At 43.2% G+C, this 26,743-nt stretch overlaps 1 protein-coding gene across 3 annotated transcripts in view; it reads right to left on the reverse strand.

Moving 5' to 3' along the window:
• Positions 1–26,743, reverse strand: part of CEMIP2 (cell migration inducing hyaluronidase 2) — a 96,638-nt gene that overhangs the window by 53,126 nt on the left and 16,769 nt on the right. For all 3 annotated transcript variants that reach the window (XM_014608762.3, XM_019478139.1, XM_014608761.3), the window contains exon 2: positions 8,235–8,577. In XM_014608762.3, coding sequence (XP_014464248.1) covers positions 8,235–8,565 — 331 coding nt within the window. In that variant the 5' untranslated portion in view covers positions 8,566–8,577. The remainder of the gene's footprint in view (positions 1–8,234; positions 8,578–26,743) is intronic.

Genomic DNA, 26,743 nt, shown 5'->3' on the forward strand with positions numbered 1-26,743 from the left:
GCTCATCTTGGTCCCTACGGGAGGGTCCAGAATGCAGGGACTTGTGGACTTGTTCTTCTTGGATCCACCCTACTAGGAGCTTCCCATGCTGTTTTCCCCTCAGAGGGACACTGACCTCCAAACCTTTCTTTGGCATCCTCTTTTAAGCTGCCTAGCTCTCTCTCCAGACCAACTGGGATCGACTTCCTGGAGCATATGTCTTCCTGCTCCTGAAGTCTGCCTGCTGCCTTGTTTATACTCAGGCTTCTTTTCCCACGCACTGGGGATGCATCGCTTGCCTGGACCTGTCCCAGTAAGTTCCCCCCCAATGTGTCCAGTCCCACAGGAGCATACCAGGGGCTTGGATATGACCCTGCTACAATCTCATTCTTCCCACAAGAACATATCCTAGATGAATATGGGGTCTACCTGGCCATGACAGCTGCAGATCTCAAAGTGAACTGTAGTTATTTTACTGGCCTCTCAATTGTAGTTTTGTACTGCAGATGGGTTTCTATGCCAAACACTACATTCAAGAATTTGGTTAATTTTTAACTAGCTGCCTACTGCAGTGGCAGAGATCAATTTACATGTACACTCCATAGAGAGAGGAGTTGTAGACACGTTTCAAGAAATGCAAATAGTTGGAAGGAGATCTTTAAAAAAACAGAAGAGATGGCAAGACTAAAGGGCCAGCACCCAACCATTGTTCTAATGCTAGAACTGGCTTAGCTCCATGTCAACAGGAATGCACAGACAGCCAGCTCCTTTCTCCGGGAAAGGATCTCCCAGCAGAGACAATCCAGCGTTAGAATTTAAGATAAGAAGTGTAGGTACAGTAAATGATAAGTAGGCTTATCTAAGGAAAACAGGCTTGCCATCTTACAACACGAGGCTATCTATTCATTTAAATTGCTGACCAAAAGTCTTCTATTAAATGAATTTATAATAACCACACCGATTTTTACATAAGCCAAAGTTTTACTAATAGTAAAAAGATGAACAGACCTACATATATAGATGGTATGAACATCTGACCAGAAGACCAGTATGGGATAATACAAAATCTACAGTAGGAAGGAAGGAAGCAGACAATTATGTAGGACAACCTAAAAGAGTAGATAGTAAGTAAATGATGATATAAACCCTCAACAAATGGGCTGGGGGGGTTGGGGGGGATGAGAAACAGGAAGTATTTCCTCAATAATGATGTCTGCAAGTCTTCTGAGAACTCACTAAAGGAAATGGATGCCCCATTGCTTGAACTGTCCAGAATTCAAACGCGCATAAATTACGTAGATTGCACACTCCCTGAACAATGGCAAAGGCAAACATTCATGCTGACACAATGAGTCAGTAACTTTATGATAACTTGTATGAATCACAGAAGTGTGCGATAAAAAGAGACCTAGTAACTGCATCTGTATCTCTGTTGCAGAGACAGGAAGGCAGAATAGGATGGAAATTATAACATAAAAAGCTTTAGGATTCCAATAAATTTAACTTTGAACTACAGGCACAAAATTTAGTTCCTCTCTAAGATCATTATGTTTTAAATTATTAAGTATAAGTCAGTTCTGTGACAAGTAAGTTAAGACTGTCCCACATTAAAAAGTTCAATGACACTTTCTTAATAATTGTACTGAGGTAGAGAGAGGCACCAAACATTTAATACTGGGCCACATTATCTTATAAAAACATCACCAGTTATATTTTACAAAGTATTACAGGTAAAGCTGGCAGCAGCACCTCCTACAATTTAGGCTGCCTAATGCTTTCCATTACATATTTGCTTTCAGTTGCACGTAACTCAAACTTGAACCATTCAGTCTGAAAAATGTCTACGCTGAGTCCTAAAGAAAAATGGTTCAGCTGTTCTTAAAGGACAGAGCTAGGGGGAAAATAATGTTACTTTGGAAGTACTAAAAAAAAGCACACACTCTCTCTCTCTCAAATCTGACAGACGCTTCACTGAGAAGCTCTAGCACCTCCATGTTGGGGAGCAAAGGCTTAAAAAATCAGCAGCAGTAAAAGGGGATACTTGCTGGCCTGTACTCATCCACAGAAACGTTTTACCTTCCCTCCTGTACAGCTATTAAATTTAGAAGGTGTATTCTGTTGAAATATGATCAGTAGAGACTTAGCATGTTGCAGCTAGTCTCTGAAGAGCTTGTCTGCCTTCAGCATATACTAGCTCAGGGCTGCAAGTGACAGGGAAAACATAGTCGGCAACTGTTCCTGTTGGTCAGGGGCTGCCATGGCACAAATGGCATAGTACTGAGAGTAGGGGGACCACCTCTCCCGTGTTCTGTGGTGACCCAGACCTCAAGGGGAAAAGGGAAAAGTCAGACTTCTCACCCCCTGTGTTCTAGTTTGAAAGAGAACAGGTGCAGAGTGTGACAAGGAGGAGGGTAAGACCAGAGATGACACACACAGAATGGGAGGAGTGCAGAGGACAAGGGTTTTACATACTGTACACCCCCTTCTAGTACCTGGAACAGAACACAAGATAGAGTGGAGCAAAGCCTTCTAAGTCTCATTTATGCTGCCCATTAAAATAGCTGTAAAATTACTGGCAAAAATCAGTCTCATTACCATCTAGTAGTTCAAACAGAAGATACCAATCTACTGCTGCCACCATTTACAATGACAGGCGGTGCATCTACATGAGATGCTTACTGTGCAATTGACTAATTAGCTGCACAGTAAATATCTCAGTGTGTACATGCACCCCTATTTGGCTGAAGTAAGCTAATTTACTCCTCAGCAAGGTAGTACTTGTAAGTACTTTGTAAATACTTGTAAATACTTTGCAGCACACAAATGAACTCCACATCAGGGTAGTACTTGTATTGTGGATGTGGAGTTCTTTTGTGTGCTGCAATGTACGTGTAGATGCTTCCCAGCTGGCTGCGGCATGAGGGTGCTTCAGTGCAGGAGCTAGCCCCACACTGAAGACTGAAGCTCCCTTGTGCCCCAGTCAGCCCCCCTGTCCCCTACCGCAGCACACTGAGCCAAGGGGAAATCATCCCTGGGCTGGCAGGCGGACCCCCGAAGCTGACTCCACATGCTGTGCATGAATAAACTGCGGAGCTTATTGCTCCAGAGTTAATTGCTCCCAGGTACATGTTCAAATGGCACATCCAGGAGCAATTAACTCTGGAGCAATAAATTCTGTTGTTTATTCAAGCACCATAATTGCACATGTAAACATGTCCTTCCTCTACTTATAGAGGACTGTGCTATAGCAATTAATATTACAACCTGGCCCCAAGGGGTCTGAAGAGTTTTATATGATGCCATGTGAACTCTGGATTTCTGATTCTCTGGATTTTCTGAAAACTCTAAGCAGACTTCACACAGGATCATGTGACGAATCCTAGACAATACATTCTGGTGGGGGGTTTTTCAAAGGAGAAACAAAAGGTATTTTAGGTGAACTGAATGTAATCCAACAGGTTGGAAATGGCCTGGATCCCAGGATTAATATCTCTACCTGTTAACAAGAGCAGTGGGGTCTTTAATGCAAGTGATTATAATCTTTGTTTTAGATGTCAATAGAAAGACCTCACCTTAAGTAATCAACCGCCCTAGTATAGTGTTAATGTGCTAATTGCAGTATGATTCAAAGAACAGTTCCAACTACTGAATCACTGCACCTCTTCTTGCAACACCCTGCATTTCCTTGAAGATCTGCCAATCAAATACAGATCATGCATAATTATTTAGGATCCATCAGCTTTAAGCTTCCAGGATAATTTGCTACTGATGAAGTGAATTTATTGTATGCTAAAACAATACTACCTGAGTTTTAAAATTATACTAATGCCCGCATAGTTTCAGATTTTAAAGAAAAGAAAGGATCAGTATGAGCTAACCCAGTAAAACAAACTGAAGATTAGACTTGATGCATAACTAGAACATGTATTTGTAAAAAACACTGGAAGACTTTATAAAGACTTTTCCACCTGTAAGTACTTACAGATGGGTCAAGTTACGTCTTTACCTTTTCAAGGTGCAATTAAATCTTAAAGTTTAATCCCTTAAAGAGGGCTTCCTGGTTCTTGATTTATTCTTGAAGCTCTTTTCTGAAGCCTTTGCCAAGTTTTTTTTTGAAGAGCTGAGAAATGAGCACAAGATTCCAGATACAATTCTAACAATATTCTGCATAGTAGTAGCATACATACTCGAATCCAAGACAACGTTCCCACCCCCCACCCCCATTTAACATAGGGGAAAAGCCCCACATTTTGAATGTAAGTACAGGGGAGAAGGGCAGATGGCTACCATAGATCTTACTCTGGCCTCAGTCCCACTAGGGCCCAAGCCACAGCTGCCCCTCACTGTCACTGCTCCATCTCCCCCCTCCCTGGCCATCCCTGCCTCTGCTGCTTACCCTCTAGCTCTAGCAGAGTTCCAGCCCTGCTCCATCCCAGGGCATGGAGCACATGCTTTCTCTGGCCCCAGCCCAACCTGGTAACAGCTGTTGCGGTGGCAACAGCTCTGACCAAGCCTCAAAGCCTGGGCAAGAGCTGCCACCACTGCTGCAACTTGGGGGTGGGGCAGGCACTGGGGTGGAGGGCAGGAGTAGGTGCTAGGGCAGGGGTGGGCAAAATGCAGCCCAAGGACCGGACGTGGCCCGCCAAGCCATTCTATTTGGCCCACGGGGCCCTTAAAAAATTTAGAAAATTAATATTTATCTGCACCTGGCTGCCTGTATGCTGCCCTCGATGGCTCGCCAAAACTCAGTAAGCAGCCCTCCGCCCAAAATAATTGCCCGCCCGGGTGCTAGGGGAGACAACTGTATGGGGGCAAGGAGCAAAGGGACAGCTTGCTTGACTCTTTCCCCCACCACTCACCTGCCCCTCTGCTGCAGTGGGAAAAGCCATAGTAGTGAGGCAGATGAATTTGAAGATAAGCCTCAATAATTAGCGTCTATACATGGAAAATTATAATAAATTTATAAAAAAGTTTTCCACATACAGAACCTAATTATTGAGGTGGCCATATTAAAACTTCAAGGTTGCTTTGGATTCAGATAAATATGGTAATATAAACTTTTCTATGCCTATTGGTTATTTCCCTGTTTACATATCCAAGGACTCACTTTGTAATAATAGGGGGTACAAACTGTAGCTGTGTTGGCCTGCAGGCAAAAGTAATCAGAACTCTTGGGGAGTTGATATCTTTTATTAGACCAACTAGACAGTTGCAGAAAAAAATATTTATTTGCCAGCTTTTGGGCGCACACACCCTTCCTCAGGCATAGGAGTGCGCAAAGGGTCAAATCTCTCCCAGGTAGACATGAAAATTCATACTTCACAGCAGGGATATATGTGGTAGCCGTGTTGGTCTGAGACAAAAAGAAATGCAAAAAACTAGAACTCTTGGTTCCAAAATGATACCTTTTATTAGACCAACTGAGAAATTGCAAAAAGTATCTTTTTCTGCAAGCTTTCAGGCTTATGCACCCTTCATCGGGCTTAGGGAAAGTTTAAGATGATAAAAAGTCCCCATGTGTAAGAAATAAACTTCATTTTTGCACAAAGGAAGCAGAAGCTGGAAAATTGTCCCTCTGGGCGCATGAGAGTCTCTTTGTGAGCTGTCCTTTGCTGTGTAGACAAGCAGGATTTCTTCCCTGGTGGTGTCAGATGGCAGGCAGGGAGGTGTAGAAATCTTCCTTGTTTTTCAGCAATGAAGTTTATAATTGCTCTCATAATTCACAGAGCTCTCCTGTGAAATATGAATTTTCATTTCCACCTGGGAGAAATTTTACAATCTTTGCACTCTCCTATGCCCAAGGAAGGGCGTGTGCGCCCGGAAACTTGCAAATAAAGACTTTTTTGCAATTATCTAATGGTTCTAATAAAAGATATTGCCTCCCCAAGAGTTCTTATTACTTTTGTAATAATAGAGCAATCATAGTCAGTTATCTCACTAGGGGTGCACAGGAAGAGATTTTGGGGGCCGATACTGATTGTTGATTTTTAAGGAGGCATATTGGCCGATACCAATCCGATTTCTGATATAGCTGCATCCAGCTGGTAAATCTGTTGTGGTAGAAGGGGAGGGGGAGGGCAGGCGTGTAGGGGGGCAGATCAACACCCCCGCATTGTGAGGGAAGGAGTGGAGCAGGGGCTGGGGCAGAAGCAGCCCAGGTGGGATGGGGTGGGACACAGGATGGAGCACGGCTCATCCAGGGGCTGCGTGGGGGGAGGGCACAGCTCCTGCTGCTGTGCGCACCCCAAAGGGCACAGGGGACAGGTGTGCCCCCTGGATCTGCGTGGGGTGGGGTGGGGTGGGGTGGTGCAGGCAGGCTGCAGCTGCAGGCTGGGGCCAGGGATGTGCTGGGTTCTCCTCGGCGGGGCCTGGGGCAAGTGGCAGCAGCACTGGGAGGGGGCTAATTTCGCTGTAGCCCCCTCCAACCTCCCTCCCAGGATCTCTGCCACCTGCCCAGCTCAGCCCTGGCTCAACCCCCACATCCATCCACACACCAGGAAACGCTAGAGCTGTCCTGGGTGGCAGCTACATTAAAATTTCAGGTGGCTGCACCCCCCCCAGTAGCCTCCACCGCCACCTGCCCCAAGCCCAGGCCTGCTGAGAAGAGCTCTCGTCTGCAGATTCAGATCGCCTGCTGCACCCCACACTAATCTGGGGGGAGGCACATGCCCCCCAGCTCTGTGCCCCCACAGATGAGCTGTGGCTACATCCCATGCTCCACCCCGGCTGGGCAGCACCTACCCCAGCCCCTGCCACACTCCCTCCCTCACCGTGGGGAGCGCTAATCTGCATCTGCATCCCTGGCCCCTCCCTCCCCACTCCTGTTCCACAACAGACTTCCCAGTTGCACACAGCTCTCCAAGCTTCTGGGCTGGCTCCTTGCTGCCTGCATGCTGTGCTGCAGCTGCGTGCACACACAGGCATTTATCGGCTAAATTATCAGCCGCATCGGGCTGATTTCCAACATAGCCAATTTTCTTCATATCTGTGCTGATCCGATATTGGACCAATGTATCAGTGCACCTCTAAATCTCACCCACCAGGGTCAGTGTTCTTTTCAGTGTCCCTATTTTCCCATGACAGAAGATAAAGGACAAACATGACTATTATTTCTAATACCTACATATACAAGTCTGTACATAGTTCTACTAAAGAAGATATTTCAAATACTGACAAGATAGCCAGATCACACTGTAAAAACTGAACTGTCATTAACAACTATCAATTATTTATTTTCTTTCAGGTTACTGAAATATATACCAAATAACCTGAGCCATGGGGAAAAAAATCCCCTATAAACTGCATTAGAATTAGCTTCCCTGGAAACATAAACCCCCACTTGGCACACTATTCTTTGAGATGACCTAGCCAGTTTTTAATTCATTCAAGAGACCTTGCATTGATTTTGTAATCAGAACATTTCATGCTAGTAGGTGAAATGCCTTTCAGAAGTTTAAGTGCACTAGGTAAAAAGAAAAATGTTAAGCGTGCTCGAAAACGTTAAATGACAAGTCCTATTTTGCATGAAAACCACATTGCTCAGCATCACATATTACTACCATCCTTTACCAATTACATTCTGCAACAGCTTTTTCAAGATTTTGCCAGAGTGATGTCAAGTTAATGGCCTACAGTTATCCAGATCATCCTGTTTACTCTTTTTGAATGTTGGCACATTTGCTTTTTTTCCCTGTTCCTCTGGAACTTGACCAGTGTTTGAAAATTAGTTAAAAGTCAGAGCGCTTATTGGACAATGTCTTTATAAACAGCTGGGTGTAAATAATCTTGCCCTGCTCATTTAAATATATACAAAACTTTACTTGCTGTTCAACTTCCTCCTTACTTACCTTTGGAACAGAAAGTATTTCATTTATTAGTATAACTTGTGAAAATATCAGCTAGTCTTTCCAAATATAGAGCATATACATTTAATAAACACTTATGCCTTTTCTGCATCATCACGCAGTTTTACCACCCACCTCATTACTATTTATTTTTGTCCTTGATGCCCTGAACTTTACCCTTGAATTTATAAAAGCAGCTGAAGCAATCAATATTTCATAGCAATCCTACAAATAGTTAAACTTCTCTACCCTCAGGCATTTTATTTAACAAGTATTATTAAATTATAAATATTGAAGTAAAAATATTATTTGGTTCTTAACTTTTAACATTAAAGAGCAATGCTAAATTTGGACAACTACATTCACAGGGAGTGAACCATTTAATGTGACATTATTTGCACAAGAACTTACCATCAGGAGCATATTTTGAAGATATTTTCAAGATAATTCCCAGTGCAACAAAAAATGAAAAGCTAGAAATGGCAAAGCATATAAGAGTATTTTTATGTCTTTTCTTTCTGCTGGCTTCTGCTTGATGGCGCTGCTCCTCCGGTAAAGATGCAAGTGTTGCATGGGCTTCTTGTCTTGCAGAGGTAAATTTGGCTGATGCTTGGCTCTTTGGAGGTGGTGCTGGACGGAGAGGAACAATTCTCCCTGGAACGTAGCCGGAAGACCTGTGACTACTCCCATTCTGAGGCTGAAGAAAAACAGGGGAACTCCCCCTGGGATCAGTGTTGTGCATGTTATAATGTTGCTGGAGCACAAGAAATAAAATAAATAAATTAATAAATTACAGGATCTAGAATATAGATAAAGAATAATGAATCATTATTCTAAATATATATATATTGAATAATGAATCATAGAGCTTAAGCTGTGCTACATGACTAGAATCTTCTTTCTTTACCATAAGCTAGCATTTATTTGGCTGTGCTAGAGAAAAACTAGCTCTTTGCAAAATATACCACTGAATTACTCTATATTTCAATTTGCATAATACACCATTGAATGACTAAATATTTCAATTTACAATGCTGTAGAAATGTGTGTTTTAAGTGGTTTACCAGGTATTGTATATTTTGCAACTGAAAAGTAACTGGTTAAACAATGGGACAACTATGTCAGCACAAGCACCATTATAGTTATCCAGAGAATGGCTAAAGGCATCTCAAGAGCATGCAGAAACTGAACAAACTCTTCATTGTTCCCCTTGCTAGTGAAACTAGTGAACATTTTGGGGGTTTTTTCCATGCTTAGATCTGGAGAAATCCTTAGATTTATCACATAAAAGAATCTCTAGCACTCTGTATTTACATACATTTATGGCTCCTTTGATGCAATTTATGCTAACATTTATAATTGTTAGAAACACACACAGCATATATTCTAATTTACTTATAGCAGGATTTAGTTGTTAGGAAAGGTGTTTCGGCAACAGTGTTATAATCAGATCACCTGCATCCTGTTGAGTTGTCTCATAATGTTTTGCTTTGCCAAGCTGCCTGAGTTGTCACAAAAAGGCCTGAGAGCTGCATGACCTCTCCACATCCTTTAACTTATTACCAAACATAGAGCAGCATTTCTTATTCTCTTTACTAGCAACCATCTCTGGTGGAATAGGTGACAAAGGCCCAGTGAAAATAGGATTCACAAGCCTGCCTAACCTTGCCAATGGTCCAACCCAGCCAAATCTTTTACATGATAAAACTACTTGACCTCATCATTCAATTTTCTGCAATTTAATGCAAATAGTATTTTCAAAGTCTGTGTGTATCTCATCAAGATTTCCTGGAAAGGTGATCTGAGAAACTTGAACAATTTTAGCTTAAACGAAGCTTGATATACTGAGACCTATAAGGGCATTTAAATAAATCAGATATGCGAAATAACAAATGAAAAATAGAAAAATAGACCTATCAATAACAAGCTACAACAAAGACCCCTTTTTCTACTCCAGTAACAAAAAGGAACCTGAACTATCCATTCTGAAATGCCAGGCACATTGATGAAGGAGAGACACGACAACTGTAATTTTATTCCTAGCAGGGAACCTTTTGTCTCACACATTGTAGAATCTGATACTTCACTGTTTCAGGGTGAGAAAGGTTGTTATTATTGAACCGGCTGGATTATCCCTTTTATATGCGACAATGCATCCCCAGATGCACACATAATAAAGGCTAAAGGGTATTGAAACATTAAGCAGGGTAGCAAGAGCAGAGTGCAAAAATTAGCCCAAATCCTCCAGAGACAATCCTAATAGTTCTTGCACCTGCTCCTTGTAGCAAAATGATTTTCCCCATTCTCCTTTTTATTCTTTGAAAACCATTCTCCAGACCCATTTACTTAATCCCTACCCTCAGACTTATTGTCCTGAGTTTCAAGGACATTTATGAATTATGCTTCCTTTGCTACACGCACCTATAAAAATTAACTCAACTAAGCAAGCTCTGACTAGGCAAGAAATTAGTTCAGATTTGACTGGTGAAATAAATCAACATAGGGTTTTAAAAGCCGAAACGCATGGAAGCCTCTGGTTTTTGTTCTAAAAGAAACAATCAACTTAACCTAAACCAAAGAATGGGTCTTTTAACCCCAAACGTCTAAGTGCATCGTATCTGATATTTTCCAACACAAGAGTAGTACTTAGCTTAGCTCTGAAGATGAAACAGCTACATTTAAAAACTCTTCATCACAGATGCATATAACTGAATTATTTTCATTGTTTAGTAATATAAGCCAAACCCAGAGTGTCTATTCAAAGCTTATCTTATTTTTATGAAAGAACCCAACTTCTCTCTAAACACTGCTGTTCCACAATGGAAAAAATATTTATGAATAGTTTTCCTCTATTTTAGGTACATAAAACTAGTCAAAACAAAGTAGTTGTTTGAAAACTATTGCTTAAACTGTAAAAATGAATATCGGAGGAAGCTGATCTTGCAATTCAAGTACATTCTGTTTGATACACCATAAAAATTGAAGCTAAGCCTTGCTGGTGACCAGCATTTTGCTATTTATGAAAATTTTCCATTAAATGCAAATGCTGGTCTATCTAGAGCCAAGTGGAAAAGGTCTGTGTGCAGAACCATCAGTTTCTCAAAAAAAAAAAAAAAATCCATACAACTAGAGACCTTGCAAAGTCTCTTCTTAGAGTCAAAAGATTTACCGTGGAGCCTTGTTCACCCTTCTCTCTCATGTGAGATTTCAATACTACATACCCTCTTCTTCATGTCATTTTAAATTTAGTGGTTGAAAGAGTGGGTTTTATTTTTCCGTTCTAATTCTTTTACCATAAAGCTTACATTATTGGTTTGTCTTGAACTGAAACATCAACATGATTCAGTTTAAAAGTACTTTATATTATTGGCCATGCTTTTCATTAAGACCTGACAGAATATTTTATACGGCCCCACATACATGCTCAACAAACATTACACACAACCAACAAGGCTCTACATGTACCACGGTTATGTGATTGTGCAAAGGCTGTTTAACTAAAATACAGAATATATTGCTGTTAGCAGTACACAAAATGTTCATTTTCTGACTAGCTCCCATTCATCTCAGCTTGTCCACCTACCAGTTTTTCTTCTCTCTCCACATCAATAGGCAAATGGGGATTCACCATTTCCTTTTCACCAGCTTCTCTGCTGCTGCCTTTACACAATGGCAGAGAGCTTAAAGCATCAACAGAAATCATTTGCAATTCAGTACAGCAGGGATTACAGTGAACAGAGCAACAAGTACAGACAAGAACACTGGCTCAGTGGAGAGCAAGGAAAGATTTGAAATAAATACTGACTAGTATCTCCATCTCCTGAACTTCACAGGAGTCATACTCTAGCCAGGTGTCCAGGTTGTAGCCGTATTGGTCTAGAGGGAAAAGGAATCAGAACTCGTGGTAGAGGCGAGATCTTTTATTAGGCCAACTGGATTTTTGCACGCACAAAAAAAATCTTTAATTGCAAGCTTTTGGGCACACGCACCCTTCATCAGGCATAGGAGAAAAGATTGTAAAAATTCTCTTGGGTAGAAATGAAAGTTCATATTTCACAGGAGAGTTAAAAGTGTGGTAAAATCTCCTGTTTGGCACAGTTCATTTTATGCGGGTTAGGCTCAGAGAAAAGTTAGAATAGCCTATTGACCTTGAAGTTCTTTGGTGGCAAGAAGGATGTAGTCAGATTTGCCTTCTGGTTATGATGTTTCATATATTACAGAAAAGTAAAAAGATGGAATGCTCTTTTTCTCATCTTTTTATTCTTTTTCAGGAGCAGGGCCGGAGGGGGCAGAGGGGTGGGGAGCAAGGGCGGCGGTGCTCCAATGCAGGCCACACAGGAACTGCCCCAGGATGGGGGGGGGAAGCTCGCACACGGCGGCTGCCACCGCCACCACCACCGCCACCCTGCGCTGCCACCCCAAGCCAACCCACCCACCCGGTCCACACCTGGCCACGGCCATCCCCCACCCCCCATGTCCAGCTGCATCCACCCTCTTACCCCTCCCCCTGTGTCTAGCCACCGGGGATACACTGATAAAAAAAGGTTAAAAACCCTGCTCTAGCCATCAATATTTGATGGCACTGCTTCAACAACAAACATTAGTCCTGTGCTAATAGCTCCAATTAATTATATGCACTGTGTAGTCTTATATTCCACAACTCATTTTTTAGCAATATGACTGTAAACAATGAAAATTAGGTGATTTTGTAATCAATTCAGTGCAAGCTGGCTACATAATTTAAGGACCAAATGTGTAGCACACGAGTCCCTGCACAAACCCATGCTCATATGCATTTCTCACTTTTATTCATTGGAACATAGACCCTGGACAGGCAGATCATTTGAACTGCTTCAAGAAGGTGAGGTGCTTCAGTGGTGGACAGACATATAGCCACCTCCCCTCACCAACCCAGCCTCCTCAGTTCTACATCTCCCCTTTTTCCTACTAGCGAAGGCATTCCTAGATGCCAGCAGTGGCATGTAGCAGTGCACTCTCCAGCAAGTGGTTGCAGGGGCGTAGGGGCCTCAGGTCTCTGTCCTGCAGCTTCAAAAGAAAGGCAGAGAGCCAAAGAGTGGTTTCGTGTGTGCTCAGCCTCCAGGCTCCCAATTCCAGAGAGGAGAACAATGTAAGGAATGATTCTGTGTGTGGCTCTCAGGCTCCCACTCCCAACTGAGTACTCCCCTGCCAAAACTAGGAGACCGAAGGCATGCAGGCATGGGGGTGGCCGAGCACACTGGAGAGCATTCACTGGCTATCTGTCCCACTCTCCCCACTTCTATTCCCCGCTTTTGGGGGGTCGGTGGGGAGAAAGGCAAAAAAAAAAAAAAAAAAAAGGGCAGAGCACTGAGGGATGCCAGAGGACCAAGCAAACCCCTGTCATGCTCCATGGAGCATGAACCCATAATTGGCAGAAATTCATTTTGAAGCGCTTCCAAATCCTTGCTGTTTGATTCAGGAGGATTTCTGAAATGCTTCATAAGGCACGTATGTCTGTTCCCTCACCATCTGAAGCGCTTCAGATGTTACCTCTCTCTGCAGGGCCATGCAGACAGAGGTGACATACAGATCTAGCTTAAAAAAAGGAAATACTTCAACTTCACTTGGAAGGTTAAAACAACATACTACAAGTGTGCCAATGACTGGAGACAGGCAACCAATCAGATCCTTTGAAAATGAAGACACCACTGTTTTGGTATGGGTGTGTCTACATTTTCATGAGTGCTCAATACCCACAACTGCTGTTTGTTCTGATGGAAGTTTTAGGTGCTCAGAGCCTTCGAAATTTACTCTACTTTTCTATAATCTGCTGGTAATGGAAATACACATTCATATATAAAAACAGATTTTTACTATAAAAAATATTCAAGTTCACCCTTTTTTGTTTGTTTGTTTTTAACATGCATCCAAGTGGCTATTCCTGTGCAATGGGAATTTGAAGAACCCATTCTGGAAACAACATTTGGTATCATCTTAGAAGCCTGGTCAAGTGCTCTTTCAAACTATGGTTAATTTATAAACACTTGGGGGGAAAAAAAAGATAAGTCACTATTTCAGAATTCTCCCAGAATCCCAATCCTGTGAAAATTTAGGATGCAAAACAAGCTTGCTTCCAAGTTCCATGTAAAAAAAGTAATGCTTCCTGAACAAGAAATACCATTTTAAGAATTTCTAATTACTTATTTTCTAGCAGAGAAACACTGATACTGTTACTCTTGGCCATCAAACACTGACAGTCCTGTTCATGAACTTTTTATGCATTGAGTAATCTCAAATTGTATGGCCACAAGAAAAAACAAAACAAAACAAAACAGGAGAGCAATCTTAACAAACAAGCAAAAACCTTGAGGGAAGAAGACCTTTCTTTCACCGAATCTGATGCTGGCACTGGTCATTATAGCTTTCCTGGCACATAGCGAGACATTTGTTTGGTATTAAATCAAAAGGTAGAGAGGGGAATCCAAGATGAAAGAGATGCTTGGAATATGCAAGTGAACTCGGTATCTGCATCCCAAACAGCAAATCACTTACACTTGTGCTAGACTATTTTGGTATTCACCCATGTGTTTAAATGACTTTATTGGGAATAGTCACAAGATTACTTTCCCTATTGGGTACACATTCTTCTCCACCATTTCTACTTTTAAAAAATAACCATATATTATAGTGAGATGCCTAGGAGCCATAACCATAAGGGTAAAATAAGAACTTATGTGCAGTGTTCTCAGACTCACAAAGTCACAACAATGTTCCCCCCTCCCCCCAAGTATGGAAACTATAACAGGCTTTAAATAGAAGCATAATAGGGCAACTTTGTGTCCAGGGCAGCCACAGATGCCTGGGGCAGCACAGGCTGCCGCCAAGCTGACTGCAGTGGCACAATCAGCGGCTGTTGCAGTGGTGGCTATTTTTTGCAGTCCCTCCCTCCATTAAAGGTGCTGACCAGGCTGCTACCCTTGTTACCCTACTTCAGTCAAACCATAAGGGCCACAGCAGAAGCACTCATGTTGCTGCCCTGTCAAATTCTAACAAGTCTGTGAAATCTGCTAAACACCTGTCATCAATAATCTCAGACAGGATACAAAAAGTAGTCAAGTTACTAGCTGCAATAAGAGCAAAATTAAGACTGTTCAGTATCGCATTTACTGTTTATCTCCTTTTCTTCTAGCTGGTAGCATCAAGGGGGAATTCAGATTACTCGCTGCTATCTGTTTCATCAGCAAGTACTAGAGCCTAAGACACGATAAAACAAAATTTGAAGGTGCAAGTCAGGACAACCCTCCCCCCCTTTGAGCTTTGAATTTGTATATATATTGGCTAGCAGGATTTGGGGGGTGATCTCTTTTATACAACCGGCTGTGTACCTGAGAGGCACGTTGACATGCATTTGGGTACTGCAGTACCCTTTTTTAGCTTGTCCACTTCTCTCCCAACTATAATGTAATCTCTTTTATGGGACCCACAAAAATCCTTTCCATTCACATTTTCCTAGACCATAATGGCTACATCACCCAAACACTACTATATATACTGACTGTCATATTATATTGTATGTGTAAAATTAAGTGGGATTCTCATGAAGTATGGAGGAGGGGACGTGTGAAACCTCTCTAAATTCTTCCAGCAGCAAACCAAAATTGTGATGCAATGCTACTAAGATGCACCCACAGAGACCTGCATGTAGCATTCTAGCTTAAATAACAATGCATCATTAAATGGCTACTTAAAAACAGTAAGCAAGAGATGGGGAAAAAAGTAGAAAGAGAAAAAAAAAGTATGTTTTTTATGTAACTACTACTCTCCTTACAAGCCATTGTTTGGCCACCCCTGAGAAATATAAACCCATAAACACACAAAGGGAATAATATTCAAAGTGAACATGACAGTGTTTTAGGACTGCGGTGGTAATATAATTAAGCTGTCCAAAACACAGGAAAACTTGAGATGGAAAGATACACAAAACATTCACAACAACAATAGCGTATTTCCCTTTTCTAATAGCGTCATACCAAACAACAGATCACGGACATTCAATTCAAACAAAATATTTTTCTCTATCGATGTCAAAGGTCTTGATTTTTAATGCTGGTTTAAATGAATGCCTCCATCTCGAAATCTCAATTTTATATTTTTATATAAAAAATAATAAATATAAATACACACACACACACCTTCAAGCAGTGCTTGAAATAGTGGCTAATCTTTCCAGTGACTAATTTTTCCTCTGACAGTCTGTTCCTGTCACAATAGTATTTGGACATCACTTACAAGTTGAATATTTCTCGAATTTTCATTCATCATGACCATGAAACAATGTTTTCTCTGTGAGAAGACAGAGGGGTACTTCTAAGACCAACTGGCTCCACACAAAGCCAATGCCTCAAATATATTTAGAGTTACAAAATTATAAATATATTTCAGTTTTGTACACAAGTACAAAACTTAAAACATGCAACCCTGAATGGAACCACTTTCACCATGTTCTTCCTTTCCCAGAAGGGAAAGAGGTTTAAAGGTTAAAATAAAGTGACTGGAAATCAGGAGACTTGTACCTTATTTCTGAGTCTGTCAGCAAACTTCTCTGTGAACTTGGATAAATCATAATTTCCTGAGACCTCAAATCTGTGACATGAGGGCAAGTCACCAACCTCACAGGGATGTTATGATATCTTCTATAGCCCAATTTTGAACAAGTAAATAGTCTCACTTAAATTAATGGGACTGTTCATTTAAATTAGGTGCGAGTACAAGAGATTTGCTTAATCACAGCCTTAGAAATCCCCTGATGGCAGCCACATCAAAAATATCAGTTGCCTTTATTTATTTAAGAAGTATAACCCTTCTGCCAGGCACCGGCTGGCAGCAACAAGGGCTGGGTTCAATTTTGAGGTACTAAATATATTTTTCTTGGCTCAACCCCCACCCAGAAATCTGGGAACACTAAATTAATTACTAGGGTGTCCCACATAAACAAAAACCCCTTCTCATAAACAGTGTAACCAAAAAACAGACTTAAGACAGAAAACAGAAGAAAACACCAAATGCAATGTGAAACGCTACTAACTACATGACTTAATCTACAGGTTGTGCTGCCTCAAGGAAAGCTGCTAAAAAGTGCAGGCCCTTTGGTGGTGCAAAGGGCCCCATGGTGCTCTTGGAGGATAGTGCAGTGGCAATCTTTGCTCCCACGGAGAGGCTGTATATATGTGTGGGGAATGACTGCAGCTCCAGACAGCATGTACACACCTTACACTTCTGGACTGAATTATATGGCCTGCTGAAACGAAAACTGCAGGAAAACTCCAAAGAAACCAGGTTGATTAATGGCTACAGCCAGCCCAATCACAGAGCTGACTAAAACAAAGGACTATCAAAAGAAACAAGGGGAAAGACCAAGCCTGCCCCCTAGGCCTGGGCTGCAGGTGATCTGGGTCACAGATCTACTGGGAGCAGAACACTGCAAGCATCAACCCCGGACCAAAACTGGCAGGATTAGAAACTCCCAGGTTCCAACCCTGTTTCAGCTGCCAGGCCTAAATCCTGGCCAGCAAACCCAAGGAACTAATACTCTGTCTCCCAGGATTAATCCCTTAAACCCTTAAAAGAGAAAATGGGAAGCAAAGGAGGAAAGAGGAGTTCCCAGACACTGGGGGGCAATTCTCCCTCTTTCTCTACCCAAGTTTCTTTTTTCGCTATCTGCAACTCCTCCCTTGGAGGAAACTTCATTCTTCAGCAGCCCCTGCCAGATTCTCACTTCCCAAACCATTCTAGATCCCCTGATATATATGTATCCCTTTGCATGACATCACCCCGGCCTTGTCCAGTCATGGACTGCCACACTCCAGTTCTTCTCCCAACCAATCAGCCTGAGGAATCTTCTGCTTCCCCTGGCCAATGAGACCAGAGGGTTTTACTTATTTTCCCCAGAAACAGACCCCAGCATGCCAGGTGTTGGGCACATGGCCAAAACACAGGGGCCATCATGCCCACACAAAAAAAGAACATGCACACGCAAAACACAATATACAACCCAAGTGTGCGTGGGTGTTACAGAAGCAAAGGACTGGAAAGGACCTTCCATTCCACTGCATCTAGTCCCCTGCATTCCCACTGCCAAGCTATAAGTACTTAAGCACTTCATTCACAGCCACAAAGCACCTTATGAAAATAAAACCAAGGCTACAGGTATAAAGCAGGGAAGACAAAGGCACATCAATGATCTGCCACTGAAGGGGAGTGATGTTATTCAGTTAACAGATGCTCAAATAAGCCTAGGAGGAGGACCATGCCAGGGCCATGCAACTTGCAACTTACGTGTGCTCCCTCCCAGCTACTGTTGTCCTCACTGTTCCAGCTGCAGTGGCAGCTAGGGTCTTGGGGTGCCCTCTTCCTCCCTCAGCTTCTGCTAGGGGTGGGGCAGCCATGGCACTTCATGCTGCAACCTGTGCCACAGAGGAACCTGCAGACAACTGAAATTGAGGCAGGGTACTATGTCACACAGGGGTGCCCGCCCATATATTTGGCCATATATGGTGTAGCAGGGTGGGTGGGGCCCACCTGTGAACAAGGCGTGTAGTCTGGGGCATGCAGGGCCTCCACCAGCCACTAGTGCTACCTGTGCAGTGTGTAATCTGGGGCATGGGGCCCCCAGATGCTTTGAAGTTGTACAGCCCTGCCTTCAGCTACAGGGTAAAGCAACCTTCAGGCAGGGGCTGGAGTAGGCCGTCAATTAATGGTATCCCCTAAAGGCAGCGGTGGTCCAGGGAGCAGCCCTCTACTGCCTCCTGGCTGGAGGAACATCTGTACAGTCCAGCACGCAGGCTATTTTTATACCAGAAGAAATTTCTTCCAGTAGAAATAAACATTTGTACACAGCCACAGTCTTAATTCCTACCCCTTTCCAAAACCTGCTAAAGTGGTCAGCCATGGAGTTGTTAGTAGTGGCAATTAAGGGTATGGGCATGCAAACAAATTCCTGTACAGTAAGAGGGTGGCACTTAACATATCAGTGATCCTGCAGTAACCACCAATGTACAGGATCCCATCCTACATTAAATTAAAGCTAACCTACAGCAGCTGACTCCTTTTTCTTTAAGGAAAAAATGCTGCCCCAGAGTCTCACTTACAATGGGGTAAGAATATGCACATAAGCAGTTACTGTGGAGCACCAGACATGCCATAAATTCCTGCCCTCATCTACCTTGTGACAACTTGTTTGCATGCTCATGTCCTCTGGTGTTATTATGAAGATCTAGTGGGATTTATGGGAGCTTGTAACAGAATCACTGGTTAAAGCAGTCTGCAGAAATCAGAAACGTCTGCAGCATGTTCATTTTGGAAAGTTCTCTCTGCACTTATGAGGACATTTTAAAAAAAATGCATAAATCTGCATAATCTGAAGGTGTCGTGTGGACCACTTATACGTTGTGAATACGTAGTGCACAATGGGATAACACTTTTCTTCCTACACTTTCAGATTTTCTCTAAACAAAAGCAAAGTACATTTTCCCCCTGCGTTTCTCTAGCAAACAAAATCAGATAGGAAAGGACAAACGCAATTCTGGCATATGGTTACTGAAGTAAACACTTTTAAAGGATTTTGAATCTGCAGTTAAGTCCTCATTCTGCTGAGATGGCAGCTGTAAGTAATAATGTTTTGCATTACCCTGGCACATTCCATCTGAGGAATTCTAAGCATACTGCACACACCAACTAGGCCTCACAATACCCTGTGAGGTATGAAAACTAGTAGTTTTGCATGTCTAACTTTTCCCCCTAGTTCATCAGGTGTCAAAACTAGAGGTAAGCTCTTAACATATCTCCTGTATCAGTTTAGTTCTCTAGTCCTGTGAAAGGTAACAAGAACAGAAAATAGAACAGGAAGACTATAATGAATTCCAAAGTAAATTAATCTTTTAACATCCTCAGCACTTCTACACTGTGGAGTAGTTCTTCTACACACAGCTTTCTATAAGCTGTACAGAATCTTCTCTTCCAGCGTTAAGAATCCCTTTAGAAAGAATAAATACATAGATCCATGTCTATTAACAGATAAATCATCCCGGTCTGTCATTCCAGAAAGAAGAAACCTTGCAACAACCTGCTCATTTTAACAGAGCTAACTTCAGGGTGAAGCCCTTCAAAAAAAAAGTATTGATTTTAACCATGATGTGTATTAGCAAGCATGATTAAAGTACCTGGCTAACCTTCTTCAATATATTCCCTTACACACAACCAGCAATGAAGCATACCATATATAGTATAGAAGTGCAGTTCTGGTTCAAGAGCCAAATCCAGATACTGAGAATCTGAAGCTTCCAGTTAAGTCAGTGGTACATGGAGGTCTCTCCTCTACACCCAAGGAAAATGCCAACTTTGTAAGCGTTTCTAAAAGTCTTCTGGAAATAGACCAAATAACCAGTAGACCAGTTAAGCAAAGACCCTGAATTTCAACTTAGTTGTGGTCTGGGGGGAGAGGTTAAGGGGTCCACAGGCTGTTTGACTGCCTACTAATTGTTAAAGAACATCAGCAATGCCCATAAATGAAAAAGTAGTCTAGAATCAGTGAAGGATGTTTGGTAAAGCAGACCCAAAGGAATTTTAATATTTCTTTAGATACCATCAGTAGGACCTTTGGTGGTATCCATGTGAACAAGAAGGTAAAGCAGCTATGTTACTGCTTTTTCTCAGCATATGAATACTGCATCTACTTGGCATGAAAAACCAGCCCATCTGCAACTCTGCAGATACAAGCAGCCAACTATCCGGCCTTACACAGTAAGAGTTTCTCAATGGGGCCAAATGCCAAATTCTCAGAGAGCAGAAAGAAATGACAGACAAGCAATTGATAGCAAAGTGCTCTTAACAAGGGGCATGGATGTCCCAGACATGGCAACCTAGTCAGTTGTCATTGCTTGAATCGTCCTTTAGCATTACAGTCCTCAGACGCACTGAATGAGGTAAGACAGTTAAGAGGACTTGTGTGGGTTTTTCTGGTAGATCAAAATGTCTTCAGCTTTACAACTGATGATGCCTATTCACTCTTTGAACAATACCAGGCACATGCTCAATTCCCTGGGGCTTTACACATCCCAGCTACCAAGTCACAGCATCCAGCCACAGTAAGCTGCAACAGAGACTTTTACATAAGGACCTTCATAAGGAGACAATATGATTTGTACCCTGCTCAGGTTCATTCTGCCTCCCCAAATAAAGGCTTCTCTTCATCCTTAATATCCAAAAACAAGTAACATGTTTGATAGGCAGGCAAGTCAGTTTTATGGAACTCTGAAATATCAAATGCCTCCCTTATACAGTACTATGATAACAGTTTCAGAGATCAAAAGAAATTGATATGACACCTTGAAAGCTTGTATAACATTATTAGACTGCATGCCTTCTTGAATACAGGATCTCTCACAAGGGTGACTAAAGTTGATACACCAAACATCACAACATACTGATCCAAAGTTCCTAGTGTCCTGCTCTCCAGCCTATACAAGTAAGCAAATTAAGTTATTCTACACAGTAACCCCATTTCCCTCTCTTTCTCTTTTCTGTATCCCTGGGAAGGAATGATTCTACGCAGCAATGGAAAGCATATCACCTGGGGCTAAGGGGCATAGACTACTTGAGCATCTATAGTTCATATAACATCTTGGAGCTCAGGCACATAATCATCAGTGGAAGGAAAGCCTTGCATGCTAAAGGAAGTCACCGCTCAGATTTTAAAGCAAACACCACCCTACTGCAGTGCATGAAAAGGTAGGCTATGCTTCCATAATCTCTCTCATGCCAGAAAGCAATCGGGTTCTGGAACTGGTATGTTCAAACCAGGATAACTTCCACAGCTTACCCTTACAGGGCTAAGACTTGGCAGACTATGCCAGCAGATACTACTCAGCATGAGGTTTCTGAAAGATTCTGTCCTGTGCAGCTCTCCAAGGGAGCTGAATAAGTCAAGACTTGCCAAACTGCCACACGGAAGTTCATGCACCCTTCAAAATATTACAAAACTTGGTCAGGTGCCAAGTTTTAGAGAACTGTTCTATTTAACCAAAACTCAAGAATCCTTCAGAAATTCCTCCTATGTTGTCTGGAAATTGTTCACTATTTGCTATCAGTGAATCATCATTTGCTTGTTACATCAAGCTCTGAAGGCAACTGTACTGTATAAAAACAAAGAATCAAACGCCCTTTGACAGCAACAACAGGGTGAAATAGAGGTGTGTCTTAGCCCCCATGCTTTTTAACATCTACTTTTCATTCCTACTACTTCATGCATTCAAGGACAGCAATGACAGCATTTATCTTTGAACCAGACTAGATAGAGGCTTTTTTTCAACATTGCAAGGTTTAGAGAACAAAACAATGTGAAAGAACTGGTTCTAAGAGCTTTCCTGTTTGTTACTGATATGGCCTTGGTCACCCACAGTGAATCTTCCCTACAAAATTTCTTGGGCAGATTTTCTGAATTATGCAAGAGCTTCAGGATGGCAATTAGTCTCGGGAAGACTGTGATCATGTACCAATGGGTAAAAGAACCAATACCTGACATCACACTGGAGGATAAATCTGTTGGTGTTGTCAACAGTTTTTACTACTTCTACAATCAGCAGGAATCTTGACCTTCAGACTGAACAGACTAACAGAATCGGAAAAGGAAGTATGAATTTTTGGCTATTACAGAAACATGGAATAAGAGCAAACTATCAGCTAAGGTGAAGATACGAATCTATGAGATGCGTGTGCTGTCATCCCTGCTTTCTGGTTCAGAAACATGGACTACACATGCTAGGCATGTAAAGAGACTGAACAGCTTCCACATAAGATGTCTACAAGATCCTGAAAATAAAGTGGCAAGACAAAATGCCAAACACAGAGGTACTGGAGCGCACAGGACTGACTCGCTTAGAAACCACTACCAAGAAGAAAAGGTTGCGATGTTTCAGCCATATCAGGAAAATGGGAAACCATATTCCCAAGAATATGTTGTATAGTAAGATTTGAGACAGCTCTAGAAAGTGGGGTCACTCTTTATAGCAGTACCACGGTGTACGCAAAAAATTACATGAAGTCATTCAATATTCATGTAGAAAGTTGGGAGGAGCATGCAGAATCCCGTCTGGTCTGGTGGGAACATCTGGCAGTGGATGCGACTCAACATGAAGTGGCTTTGATCCAGAGGACGGAAGCAAAATGAGAACGAAGAAAGTAGCATGCTGTAAATTTGGACTCCGACTTAGACAACATATGGATCTGTGAAACTTGTAACAGGCTGTCACTCTCAAATTGGGCTTGTCAGCCACACACAGATTCATCAGTCATCTGACTAGACCTGTTACGTGTACACCATGATCCGCAGGATCAATGGTTGCCTACTACGATCCAAAAAGACAATCAAAAGAAAAGTAAGGGCCTTACTTTGCAAAACGCTGTCTTTTTCAGATGCTTTGTCCATGCAGATCCCACACTGCATCCTCCTATGGAGTCTGATGCAGTTAGGATTTTGGCTTAGCAAGGGATGCAAGTGACAGCTGGGACTGTCCCCTTCATAAAGCAGCAAAGAATGCGTGTGGGGTCTAAAGAATTGCCACCTGACAAAAGGTTCCACACCCACTTAGGTCAGGATCCCTATAGATAAACAACTATAGTTACAAGGACTTTGGTTTTCCCTGCTGCAGTATAGTATTAAACCTAAATTAGTGATAAGTCATTCTAAACCAGTAAGTTCAGATCACTTGATATGAGCTTATTTATACCAAGTAGACAGCAACCTCCTTAACTAAACCTATTCAAAATACAGGCTATCATTGTCTAATAGATTAATAAGCAGCTGGCAAAGCGAACAAAACTCTGGCTTGCATCTACCGATGCATCTCGAACAAGACCCAGGATGTCATCCTCCCTCTGTGCTTGGCCTTGGTGAGGCCGCAGCTGGAATACTACATCCAATTCTGGGCTCCACAATTCAAGGATGTGGAGAAGCTTGAGAGAGTCCAGAGGAGAGCCACGTGCATGACCAGAGGGCAAGAGAACAGGCCTTACGAAGAAAGGCTACGAGCTATGGGACTCTTCAGCCTGGAGAAGCGCAAGCTCAGGGGTGACTTGCTGACAGCCTGTAAGTACATGTAGCAGGGCACTGGGGTGCCTACTACTGAGGGAGCCAGGATAATCCCTCAGGTGCTGGTTGCTGAGGAAACTAGTGGGAAATAATGACCCACACCTGCCTAGCCAGCTGATGAGAAGGGGCAGGGCCTGGCTCCTATATAAAGCACAGGCAGGAAGCCAGTGGGAGCTCCCTACTAGCAGCCACAGGGGAAGGAGCTCTCGGCCATGGAGGAGAAGAGAAGCCTAAGGGATGAAGAAACCCTGGTAGGCTGGAGCATGATTATAGCCAAGTGGCTTCTGTTTATGTTATAGCCCAGGGGCTTATGTTTATGTTGCTGTTTGTTACCAGTGGTTTGGGTGAGGCTATTAGGGGATGGAGGAGGCCTCATAGGGGGCTCACAATAGTGTGGGGACCCTAGCATCAGTGAGGGTGCTGCATATGGGGTACATAGACCCCAGCCCCAGAGAGGGGCAGTTGAGAAGCCCCAGAAAAGGGGGTGTTACTGAGAAGCCCCAGTGAGGGCATGGTGAGCCCCAGAGAGAGGGTGGCGTGACAGAGAAGGCCCCAGAGAGAGGGTGGCGTGACAGAGAAGGCCCCAGAGAGAGGGTGGCGTGACAGAGAAGGCCCAGTGCAGGCATAGGGAGCCCCAGAGAGGGGGCAGTTGTTGAAGAGCCCTGGGGAAGGGGGGCATTATTGGGGAGCCCCAGAGAGGGGGTGGTGTGTCTGAGGAGGCCCAGAGAGAACAAAAAGGGGGCCAGTTCATAATTAGACTGAGACATAACATCTATTCCATCAGCGAGGTGTGGACTGCGGTGTAGGGGAGGAAACGGAGCTGCAGATGTACTGCCCTGCTGCCAGGGGCACTAAGGGCAGCCTCTCGCTAATTAGCACCAATTAATCAATTAATAACAAGGCATGGCAGATGAGTAGGTGGGCTGTTGCCCCAGGAACAGGTGTGCGGACCCAGATCGTGTACCTGTTACAGTACATAAGAGATGTGCATCAGGATCTAGGGGAACACCTGTTTACCAGAGCACTGATGACAAGGTCCAGCGGTCACAAACTCCTGCAAGACCATTTTAGGCTGGCACTGGACATAAGGAAAAATTTCTTTACTGTCCGAGCCCCCAAGGCCTGGAACAAACTCCCCTCTGAGGTGGTGCAAGCATCTACTTTGGACTTTTTCAAGAAACACTTGGACATTTCTCTTGCTGGGATCCTTTGACCCTGGTTGACTTTCTGCCCCTTGTGCAGGGGGCTGGACCCAGTGATCTTACGAGGTCTCTTCCAGCTCTAATGTCTATGAAATCTACAAAGTACTACTCTTCCTTGACAGTTTTTTTTGCCAATTCCATTTTCCTTAATAGCAGTAACTTGGACCAAGCAGCTTTTGTTTTCCATTTAAGTAAATGAAACTAACGCATCTTTCAAGTGCCAACATACAGAGTAATACCCTCAACCTAAACAGTATCAATCTAATTTGCAAGGCAGGTAGACATGTAATATGTTATGCAAGGGTGCTCAACCTCCAGCCCCCGGGCCAGATCCAACCCCTGGAGCCATGCAATCTGGCAAGCAGGGTTCTCCACAGGCCCCAAAACTTGGCAGCAGGAAATCAGTGGCAGCAGTTGTTGCTCCCCTGATGCCAAAATTTCTGGTCCTCATGGGCTGGATAGCATGCTAGACTGGTGTGCAAAGGTGGCCTGGGGTCCAATCTGGGCATACAGGGGCTGGCTGGAGGCACTGTGGGGCCTGATCCTGCAGTGCAGGGCCCCAGTCCTGGCCCTATCCCACTCATCTGGCCCATGGCCCCAGAAGATTGAGCACCACAGTATTACGTAGTCAGTTTCTGGTTGCCTAGACCAGGGCTGTCCAACTGGTAGCCCACAAGGGATTAAACTGTATCTCCCAAACCCCCTCTCAGGTGCTGTTCCCCATATGCTCTAGCTGCTACTGCCCAAGGAGCCTTCCCAGCTCCCCCACCCTTCATTCAGCTGGCACTTCCTGTCTCTATCCCTGAGGATGGGACAGCACATCGGGTGAGCCCAGGCCTCTGGGATCAAGGTAGCCCACATGAGACAGGGAAGCTGGTGAAGCAGGGTAGTGTTGGAGAGACTATGCAGTGACAGGGGAAGCACAGGAAAGTCCATGTGGAGTAGGACCTGTGGCAAAGGGGGTTCAGTGGAGGATACCATACAGCTGGATGTGGCACGTGGCAGAGAAAGGTGAGACAGCATGGTAGTAAGGGCAGCACAGGACAGAGGTAACTCCACATTGTGTGGCCCCGTGTCTGGGCTCCAGCTGCTGAGAAGCTGGACAGCCCAGGCCTAAACATACTTTCATCATAACATTTTAGCTATTCCATCCCTCTAAAAGTTCTGTGAAAAATCTCTGTGCTAGTAAATTATCCCTTTGGTTAATTTTAGGTTAAGCTTTGTCACATATACTCTACCCAAATACACACACATTAAGCCAAAGTAAATGTTGCAGGCAAAATGATTCCAGTGCATTTTATCTTCCAGGAAGGTTACAGTTAGTAAGAACTCAAACACAGATTCATTGATGTTTGGGTTGAAGGAACCTCAGTAGATCAATGAGTCTGAACACCTGGCCTGGGCAGGTGTAAAGCACTGGGGTTAGATGACCCCAGCCAGGTGCATGTCTAGCCTCCTCTTAAAGACATTTAAAAAGACCCCAAAAATTGAGATTTAAAGTTGCCTTTAAAAAGGCCTGTGCCCTACTTAAGCTATCCCTACTGAGATGCCAATTTATTATTATCTTCCTCCTTCGATTGCAAACCATTAAAAAT

This window comes from Alligator mississippiensis, chromosome 3 (assembly GCF_030867095.1).
Source record: "Alligator mississippiensis isolate rAllMis1 chromosome 3, rAllMis1, whole genome shotgun sequence".
In the NCBI taxonomy this organism is placed as follows: Eukaryota; Metazoa; Chordata; order Crocodylia; family Alligatoridae; genus Alligator; species Alligator mississippiensis.